The 10,941-nt window shown below is 40.8% G+C and overlaps 1 protein-coding gene across 1 annotated transcript; it reads right to left on the bottom strand.

Annotated features, from left to right (window-relative positions):
• Positions 1 to 2,211: 2,211 nt before the first annotated feature.
• Positions 2,212 to 10,559, bottom strand: LOC136246852 (uncharacterized). Its single transcript, XM_066038480.1, has 3 exons — positions 10,323 to 10,559; positions 7,331 to 8,133; positions 2,212 to 2,728 (listed from the first exon to the last, which is right to left on the bottom strand). Exons 2-3 carry the CDS (start codon positions 8,094 to 8,096, stop codon positions 2,352 to 2,354), a joined length of 1,143 nt encoding a protein of 380 aa, XP_065894552.1. The 5' UTR covers positions 8,097 to 8,133; positions 10,323 to 10,559; the 3' UTR covers positions 2,212 to 2,351.
• Between the last annotated feature and the right edge of the window lie 382 nt (positions 10,560 to 10,941).

Below are 10,941 nucleotides of genomic sequence, written 5' to 3'. Positions count from 1 at the left end.
TCAATCACTCTGTAGAGAATTCAGCTAGAAGAAGTCACCTTGTAGAGAGTTCAGCTGCAAATAAATCACCCTGTAGAGAATTCAGCTACAAACAAATCACCCTGTAGAAAGATCAGCTAGAAGAAGTTACCTTGTAGAGAGTTCAGCTACAAAGAAACCAGAGTTCAGCTGCAAACAAATCACCCGTAGAGAGTTCAGCTAGAAACAAGTCACCCTGTAGAGAGATCAGCTAGAAGTCACATTGTAGAGAGTTCAGTTACAATGAAACTCCCATGTAGAGAGTTCAGCTGCAAACAAATCACCCTGTAGAGAACTCAGCTACAAACAAATATGCCCTGTAAAAAGATCAGCTAGAAGAAGTTACCTTGTAGAGAGTTCAGCTACAACAAAACCATCATGTAGAGAGTTCAGCTACAAACAAATCACCTGTAGAGAGTTCAGCTAGAAACAAGTCACCCTGTAGAGAGATCAGCTAGAAAACAAGTCACCTTGTAGAGGGTTCAGCTAGAAGAAGTCACATTGTAGAGAATTCAGCTACAAAGAAACTACCATGTTGAGAGTTCAGCTGCAAACAAATCACCCTGTAGAAAGTTCAGCTATGAACAGATCACCCTGTAGAGAGATCAGCTAGAAACAAGTCACCCTGTAGAGAGTTCAGCTAGAAGAAATTACCTTGTAGAGAGTTCAGCTACAAAGAAACCACCATGTAGAGAGTTCAGCTACAAACACATCACCCAGTAGAAAGTTCAGCTATGAACATATCACCCTGTTGAGAGTTCAGTTAGAAACAAGTCATCCTGTAGAGAGATCACCTAGAAGTATCACCTTGTAGAGAGTTCAGCTACAAACAAATCACCTGTAGAGAGTTCAGCTACAAACAAATCACCCTGTAGAGAGATCAGCTAGAAGAAGTCACCTTGTAGAGAGTTCAGCTATAAAGAAACCACCACGTAGAGAATTCAGCTGCAAACAAACACCCTGTAGAGAATTCAGCTACAAACAAATCGCCCTGTAGAAAGATCAGCTAGAAGAAGTTACCTTGTAGGGATTTCAGCTACAAACAAATCACCCTGTAGAGAGTTCAGCTACAAAGAAATCATCATGTAGAGAGTTCAGTTGCAAACAAATCATCCTGTAGAGAGTTCAGCTAGAAGAAGTCACTTTTTAGAGAGTTCAGCTACAAAGCAACCACCATGTAGAGAGTTCAGCTGCAAACACATCACCCTGTAGAGAATTCAGCTACAAACAAATCGCCCTGTCGAGAGACCAGCTAGAAACAAGTCACCCTGTAGACAGATCAGCTAGAAGAAGTTACCTTGTAGAGAGTTCATCAGCTGCAAACAAATCACCATGTAGAGAATTCAACTACAAACAGATAACCCTGCAGAGAGTTCAGCTAGAGTCAAGTCACCCTGTAGAGAGAATCCTGTAAAGAGTTCATCTACATACAAGCAGATCACCCTGTAGAGAGTTCAGCTACATTTCAAGTCACCCAGTAGAGAGATCAGCTGCAAATTATCCTGTGGGGATTAATTGACATGTAATAAATATATGCTCTCTTTTTATATTATGAACTCTAAATGCATTATATATATAATTTGTAAATTTACTGATAAAATCAGAATTAGTTAAAGTATTTATAAAATCTGCTTCATCTTTTTCTTTTTCCTGTGGTAAAGAAAAATATTTAGGTTAAAAAACCCCAAAGCTGGCCATAGGCCGGCTTTGGGGTATACAAATACAAAAAGAAGTGAAATCTAATCAAAAACAGCCAAGCTGTAAAAAAAGGAGTGCGACCCTTGAAAAGGCTATGGTGAAAAAAGATGTGAAATCCAAGGTGGCGGCCAAGAAATGGCTGTGATGGTAGGTTAATGGTAAAAATTTTAATAACGACAATTCAGGTGAATTTTGTGCCAATTGACCAAGCGGCACCAAATTCACCTGAATTGTCGTTATTAAAATTTTTACCATTAACCTACCATCACAGCCATTTCTTGGCCGCCACCTTGGATTTCACATCTTTTTTCACCATAGCCTTTTTGAGGGCCGCACTCCTTTTTTTACAGCTTGGCTGTTTTTGATTAGATAAAAACACCTTGATAATAAGGGCACTTTATTTTATGGCCACAATAAAGAGCTTCAGTCTTAATAATACTAATACGGCCACTTATTGTCGGTCCCATAGATGGCAAGGTTTCACTGTAGTTATATAGCCAGTATATTGTTCTTACTCATAATCACATTAACATAATGTTAAACAACCGGCGTAGTAAAACTTGGGAATTTTTTTGCAATGTACAAAAATTTTGTGAATTATTATACTGTGTATTGAATGTACGTGATCATTACTGCTAGGTGGTGACCTCATTCAGCCACTCTACCATAGGCTGAACACTATCCACAGTATTCTTCCAGTCATCTGCAACTTTCCAAACATGGTGTTGCAACAAGAAACGTCCTTTCAGCATTGCATGGTGGAGAGTGTCTGGATGGTATATGTAATAAGATGACAGCTTGTCTTGATAACAAAGACTTCTACACACCACATCCTGTGGTAGTGTCACTATTGTGAAACTGTTATCAGCTGGGGTGCCCTGGAGGTAGCGATGTCTTTCATACTTAACTGGTGTCCATGTGATGTTACTACTGACCAACATATTATTTATTCTTGTCTGATCACAACCATACTTTGTTATTGGCATATGAGCCATCCTCTTCCACATTTTTTCTGTAACAAAAATATGAGATGTAATATTATATGTATACTGTAGGGCTAACATCATTTTATCTAGAACAACTTAATATGCAATCGTACAAGTAGCCCTAACATATTATAGTACAGTGGAACCTGTCAATAATGGTTATCTTGGGACCAGATATATCTGGCCTTTATATACAGGTGGCTGTTATGGAGAAAACCTGCATAAGGTAGTCAGCAGCATTTTAGTGGCTATGACCATTATAAATGAGTAATTAAGAGGCTCGTGCCAACCGTAATACAGTAATATTTTACTAGGTTTTAGTACAGAAAGGGCAAGGTGAATGTTGGTTACAGCTATTGAATACGTTTAAGCAATGAAGCCAGATAGATTATATAGTATTCATTGAAAGGCAGGAAGTGTGATAATTGTGTGCATAATTGAAATGGTGCCATAGTGTCAGGCAATTGGCTTAACAAGCCACCACAAAAGGTAGTGACCGCTATGCGAAGGATTAAGTTATGTATACAGTGATTCATAGGCGAATAATAATTATAATTACAGTTGATCGGGTCACTTAAGTCCAGTTTGGATCCTCAATCAGCCTTCTGGTGGGGCGTTTGTCCTGGGTAGATCTGCGTTAAGTATGAGAAGCTCCAGATGTGGTGGAGTCCATGGATTTGCAAGATCCAAGTCCATTGGGTACTGAGGTTGGGACACGACGGCGTAGGAAGCGTCTATTGTGGACTAGAGCTCTGCCACCTGTTGTCTTGATATAATATCTACGGTGTGGACCAATCTCTGTGACTATCCCATAAATGTCCCTAAGTCGAGACTGAGGATTTTGTACTACAACATGTGACCCAACATGAATGTCTGGCAGGTTGTGAGCATGGAGATTGTAGTAGGCTGCTGATGATTCGGAAGTGTCTTCAGCCTAATGTGTAGCCTCTTGAGCTGGTCGCTGCCACTGTAGTAGGAAGGACCGCCTGTGAGCTGGTAGGATATCTTTCACAGGGTGGCTGAACAGTTTCTGAGCTGGTGACAAGCCATCCTTTCTACTGGGTGTATTGTGGTATTGTAGCAATGATTGACAAAATTTCTCATCTACCATTTCATGAGTTTTGAAGTAGTTTCTTCATGGACTTGACGGTAGCTTCAACTTTGCCGTTACTCTGAGGGTATCTTGGTGAGGAAAGTTTGTGTAGAAAACCCCAGCGCTTTGAGAAGTCAGAAAATGTCTTGGATGTGAACTGTGGTCCACTGTCAGACCATACAGTGTCAGGTATAGCTGTACGGCAGAAGGACTGCCGGAGAGCTGAGATGACTGTATAGGTAGTAGTGTTAGGGTGTGAAGGGATAACAGCTGGCCAATCAGTGTGGCAATCAACTATGATCAGGTAGGTGTGAGCAAAGATCTATTGCAATCTCCTGGAATGGACGGTCTGTTCTTGGCTTTTGGACAATTGGTTCTCTGGCATGGCTGTGGAGATGGTCTTGGCAATGCTTACAAGACAGGATGGTGTTATCGATGTCATCGTCTATTCCTGGCCAGTACACCGAAAGACGGGCACGTTGTTATGTCCTTACGGTGCCCTGGTGAGATTCATGAAGTTGAGACAAAATTACAGGTCGCAGTTTTGTGGGAATAAGAAGTCTGCAGCCATAAACAATGAGGCCATCATCAATGGTGAGACTGTCTCGAGTATTCCAGTATCGTTTGCAAGCATCTGGTAGTTGATTACGATGGGGTGGAAATCCATGTAAGATGAGATGTATATCGATCTTTTCTCTTACATGCAGCAAGAATTTATTATTTGTGTTCCAGCCACTCATTTTTTTTCTTTCTATACAGTGTTAAACTAGTAGCAAAGCATATGAACTAAGGCATGAACATTGAGCATTATAGGTAAATATTGAGCATTAATTTAAGCATAATAGGTGAATTTTTGAGCAGTGCAGCATAGCATAATAGGTAAAATTATGAGCATAATCGGCGGGTCCCTATGCATCAGTAAGGGATTCTTGGGCAGTTTGAAATGCTTGAAAGTCGCTGAAAGTCGCTCTTTGTACTGAGCAATGGGCGCAGTGGTGTGAGTAGTGTGGAGATGCATGGTGTTTGTGTTAGCTGATAGTTGATTAACTAAACCAAAGAAGGATTGGAGATCTGTACGGTTGGCTGGAGTTGGAAATTTTGAGATGGCATTTATAATAGTGTGGTCTACTTGGTAACCTGTAGCAGAGAGCTGGAATCCTGCGAAGGTAACTGAGGACTCACAAAACTTGCACTTGTCTAGGTTCAGGGTGATCTTTTTCTCAGTACATCTTTGTAGAAATTCTCGGACATGTGAAGCATGTTGTGTGACATCACTGTCATAGATAACAATGTCATCCACTATGCGGTGGAAACCGGAGAGACCTTCAAAGGCTTCATACATACATCTATCATAATGTTCAGATATGGAGGAAATTCCATATGGTGCACGCATATACTTAAATCTGCCAAATGGTGTTATGAATGTGGTGAGAAGCTGAATTTCTTGATCAAGAGGACATTGGTGATAGCCCTTCTTAGCATCCAAAACAGTGAAAAACTTAGCTTGGCAAGCAGATATGTCAGCAATGGCCTCGACTGGGGTAGGTGAGTGGTACCTTTCTCTCTTTACATATCTATTTAAGTGTGAGAGGTCAACACACATACGTATATATGTATCCGATCAGTATTCTTCTTGGGTGCTATGACAATAGGGGCACACCAGTCAGTGGCTTCGATAACAGGGGCGATGACATTCTGTGATTGTAAGAGGTCAAGTTCAGCTTTCAGCTTGTCACGGTAAGCTTACGGAATAGACCTGGGAGTGTTAACACAGAATGGTCTCGCATCATCGGTAAGGTAGATATGGAATTCTTCACCTTCCATGCTGTTAATGTTACCATCAAATACAGTGGGGAACTCCTGAACTGCACAGTGCTTGTCAAGGGGTAATCTAGCAGCTGGAGGGGTGGCAGCGACAGTAGTGCTGGAAATGGTTGGGTTGGGATAGCAGTTTGGTAGGATTCCAAGTTCCTTACATGTCTTCCAGGACATCAGTGTGCCTGTAACATTAGGGTAAATGTGCAAGTCATCAAGGTGTTCCTTGTTGCCAACCTTGAAACATACCGGCAGCCTGCCAACAGGATGCATCTCTGCTCCAGGAAGGTGAAAGGTTGTCAATGTGTTCATTAAGCTGAGAGAGAATACTGGTACCAGCTGCTGAAATATCTGCACCCGAGTCTGGAAGAACATCTGTGGTGGTGGTACCGTTAAGAGCAGTAATGTCAATCTTCAGCTTGGGTGCAGGGTAAGTAGATGTGACATGGTGGATGTTAGACAGGCCTGCTTGTTCGGACAAGGAGCTATTGGACTGAGTAGATTGAAGAGTAGAGGTATAGGGCCACGGTGGATGAGGTTGTATGGGTTTGGAACGGCGGACTCTGGAGAAGTGACCCAGTTTCTTGCAATTGTGACATGACACACACACAGGGCATTGTGTGTGACCTGCTGGATGTGGCTTGGCCCCACAACCAGGACAGAGAGGTTGTGGTATAAATGTCTTCTTCTGTGGGTGTGTCTTGAGAGCTGCAACAGATTCGTGGAGATTACCAGGTCCTTTCTGTATGGCAGCTCGTTGTTTCTTGGCTGCCTCTTGGGCTTGACGCATGTGGACTGTTTTATCTAGAGAGAGGTCTTTTTCTTGTAAAAGGTGTTCGACAGTGTCACCATCAAGGAGGCCTTCGATTATTTGGTCACGTAAGCTCTTCTGTGTGCAAGCATCATTGCAGAAGTAGCAAGTTTTCACTAGTTCTCTCAAAGAAACAAGGAAATCATCGAAGGACTCCCCAGGCTGCTGTGTTCTACGACGGAAATTCTGTCGCTCCACTGATTCATTAATGTGTCCAGCGACATACTTCTTGATGGCACTAATAATGGAGGTTACATTTCCACGGTCCTCAGTGGTGAGACCAAGGTTGTTGACTATGGTAAAAGTTTCGCGTGAAAAACATAATGTCAAGGCTTGTACTTGCTTCACAGCAGTTTCTTCGCCAAGTCCGGGCAGGCTCATGAACAATTCCCACTGCGTTTGCCAGGCTGAAAAGTCAGAACCGCGGTCGATTTGTAGTTCCAACTTAGGAAGATCTCCTTGGCGAAAAACATACGATGACCGTGACATGGGCGATATCTGATGGGGTGCCTCAACCAGGCACCAAGGATCAGCGATGAGGGTTAGAAAAACGAGGTTGATAATTACAACGGTGATATGAGGTGTTCTACTGCTCGCAGCGGCATGTATGATCATAACACGAGGAAGCCACAATCAGACCAATAATCACATGTGATACATCTTACATCATATTGCATAACCTATTTCCTACACTCGTGACCATGGTTGTTATGTAAAGGTGATCGCTTAATCCAGGTGACCGTAACACAGATTCCACTGTATCAGTATTTGTAATGTGAGAAGTAAGCTTAAACAAATGCATAATGGTGAATACTTGTTTGACGGTTTGGCATAATACTCGGAGTATTGTTTACACATACACATACGTATATGTTACAAGTACACATTGCACATTCAATAAGTACTAACCAGTTCTAGGTCCATGTTTAATCTGTACTACTCCCATACACACACAAAACTTCCATACCTCATAAACACCAATTGGTGTACATGGTTTTTCTATAGTGGATGCTATAATATCGTTGTCACCAAAGTGGTCCAATATTGGCAGAATATTGTTCAATATGATGGCATCACTGTCCATTTGTAGCACGTCATATCCCCAGAAGTTTAGCAATCTTAACACTGTTAATCTGACCAACATCTTACCACCAAACAGAACCTCATTAAATTGTGATTCATTTATGGCCACATCTTCAATAGTCACGACTACAGAACGAACTCCTTTTCTCAATAAAATTTCATGTGACTCCACATCACCACATATAACTAGCAGATTTTCAGCCAATGGCATTGTGTGTATTGTGGCATAGGCAAGCCAATTAATTAGTGTTGAGAAATACTGAATACTGATCATTACTATGGTAACATGGCTATTGGTTGTGGCAAGGGTGGTCTTTAATTGTGCAACCCAGTTTGAGTTAAGTATTTCACTAGATTGGCGTGTCACGTTGGCAAAGGGGAACAGGATTTGGGAGTTGTTATAAAGTTGCTGTCTCTGAGTAGTTTTGTTTTCCATTTGGAATGTTCTTGTATTTTTGTTGTCGTGTAGTATGAATTTTGAATCATCAGACTTCATTGGTGATAAGTAATTAAGTGAATACAGCCAATACAATATCCAACAACACAATACTATAACAGCAAGTCTCATTACAGTCTTGAGCTTTTTATGCATCACTGATATCTATGGTAGCCAACTGTTTTGCACAACACTAGTTGGAAGAAGAAAAAAAAGATTCATTATAAACTGCACATATACACTTACCCACCACAAACTTGCACACATGCACGCACGTATGCACGCACACACACTGTACAATAGCAATGACCCACGGAATGTCTGTGCACAGCTCTTGGAATTGGAGCAATAAATCCAGGATTAACAAACCACACAAGAAATGAAAGTCAAACATTTAGACCAGTACTACTAGACTACACCTGCTATGAGGGTCTTGATATTTTTAACCAATTTGTGTGTGTGTGTGTGTATGTGTGTGTATCTTTCATTTCGAATGAATGAATGAATGACTGAATGAATCAATCAACAAACATGCTGTTAACATTACAATACAAAACTGTGTAGAGCACATGTTTACTTATAACAGAGCTTACTGACTTCCATAGAAGCAAAGATACATACTAACACATTTGTAATCAGGGCTGCAAATACAGGTCACATTAATTTGCAAACTTTAAGTCAGACTTTTCTAACTCATGCATCCATGCAAGCCTCATTAACTTTTATAACATAGGTTATTGACTTTAACCATAGTAACATGTTTGACAAATGCCTGTTTGGAGAGTTAGAGTCTTGCTTGGTAACTTTTGTAACATTTTTATTCTACTTATCAAAAAGGGAAGGATGGAACCAGATAATATTATAACATGCAATATTTTTTGTTACTATTGTTTTAAAGTTTTTTACTCACACTCGACAACCAGGCGTATAGTCATTATTATTTGTACATCTTTAAGTATAGTTCTCCACCTGTCCCTCCCTCCATGTTATTGTCTGCAAGCAAAATTATGGAACTGCCATTTATTCAGTTTCAGATATTTTCTGCCCGTTATGTAGCTTGGATTCTAGAGATCTAAAGCAGTGACACAAATTGGTTCTAGCATGCATGGTGAAGTATTCTGGTTTTGTCACAGCTTGATTTCTATGTGTATACAATAGCTACCAAGAAACTATTGCTGGCTTCTGAAGGAGCTTACCTGGTTACATCAGATATAGTGTAAGGGACCATATAAGTTGTAAACCTTTTCCATAACATCATTGTATGACAATTGACCCCATGCACACTAAGGCATAATAATCCAACAAAAGTTGCTATGGCTTCAGATTTCACAATGATTTACGGGGAATTTCAGGGGAAAGTGAGGGCAAAGTATCGAGTGTTCTACTTGGAACAACTCACCATGAAAATAATAATATAAAAAGAAACAAGTATGTTATGTACTTTTACCTAGTAACTTACTTTTTAACAGCACTACTCTGTTTTTCAGCATGATTACTTTGCATTACATTAAAAAAAAAAATCCCAGCATGGAACAAATGCATTTTTGCAATCAAAAAATGGCAGATGCACTATTTTAAAGATATAAAAAATTAAAGTATCACACCTTAGTGCGTACGGGGTCTGTAGTGACACTATTAGTGCCTCAAGTGCTATGAAGTTGAGCTAAAATATAAGGGCAAAAGGATACCCCTCCTATACCTTTGTAGTTAGAATCATCTACTCTTATAATTCTAGGCTACTCCCTACGAAGCAAGTTTATTTGCTTATTAGGCTGTGGTAGCAAAGTGCACGTACACCTGATTTTTAACCAAGCATCAAAAGCCTCAGTACTGGGGGCAAAAGTGTTTGCCATCCTAGTTTCAGTACTGTGCATAACCAGTAAACCAGTGGCACAGACTCATTAGTCTCGTGTGGCCAGACCGCTTTTTTCCATGTATTGGGTGGGGGGAAAAGGGCCTGGTGCAACTCCAATAGCTGTTTACTTCTGAGCTGTCCCCAGACACTGGGAATGCTAATTGAATAACATTGGCTGCAAAAGAGGCGCTAATGACGTCAGTAAGTAAACTAGAGATGGCTTCGATCTGTTTATTCTTTAAATGAATCTTAATTTTCTCCGATGTCTCTTTCATAGCGTCTTAAAAGTTCATCCTCATCGTGCAACAAGACTCACAATCTGTAAGAATATTTCCACATCATCATTGGTGCCTGATGTTATTCAATTAACGTCTCCAGTGTCTGGGGACGGCTCAGAAGTAAACAGCTATTGGAGTTGCACCAGACCCTTTTTCCCCACCCAATACACGGAAAAAAACCGCGAGACTACATTCATCCTTATTACTATTAATGCACATTAAAACACAACGTGAGGATTGCCAACTCACCTTACTGCTTCAGCTATGTTGGAAAATAGTAGTTAGGTTAGTTACTGAGTCTGCCTCCACGCGATTTCGAGCGAAATTCCTAGAGCACACTGAGGAGCTAAAGTATAGCAGTACATGTCAGGACGCCTATTTAGTCTGTTCGGCTGTCGGTATATATCTTAATAAGTTCGCCTGTATCTCAGCCACATCATCACAGTATGTACGTACGTTGATCATCAGGAGGGCGTCACTACTTAAGCGCCACCAAAAGGTATTAGATATGCAGAAATATCGGCGCTTTCCAGCCAGTAACCGGGAACATATTAGCTTGGCCGATGCTGTCATCCCTGCAAAAAAACAAAAAAACAAAAAAAAAAGATTGATTAATCATGATCAACAAATCATGATCAACAGTATGTAGGTTTGATTTTGCCATCATTTTGGCCTAATTGTTACCTGTGAGAAGGGATCCGCAAAACTAGTGCAGCCGACAGTCCTCTGCCAGTATGATGCTTGATCTTATGTTATTATCAATTTCTGTCAAAAGACAAGGGTTGCACCATGGTTGCACAAAAGGCTGAGCCTGCAAACGTGCTCCCCACAAAACACAATATGTGACCGGGCCTGCGAAAACAGGGCA

This window comes from Dysidea avara, chromosome 1, assembly GCF_963678975.1.
Source record: "Dysidea avara chromosome 1, odDysAvar1.4, whole genome shotgun sequence".
Lineage (NCBI taxonomy): Eukaryota > Metazoa > Porifera > Demospongiae > Dictyoceratida > Dysideidae > Dysidea > Dysidea avara.
Note: the sequence above shows the minus strand (reverse complement) of the source record. Positions and strands in the feature narration are given on the sequence as shown.

What these genes read in the sequence shown, in the direction of transcription:
- LOC136246852 (XM_066038480.1), bottom strand. Translation starts at nt 8,096, where the DNA reads ATGCATAAAAAGCTCAAGACTGTAATGAGACTTGCTGTTATAGTATTG. An exon ending in TAAACATGGACCTAGAACTG is followed by an intron (nt 2,729 to 7,330) that starts GTTAGTACTTAT and finishes TTTTTGTTACAG; the next exon opens with AAAAAATGTGGAAGAGGATG.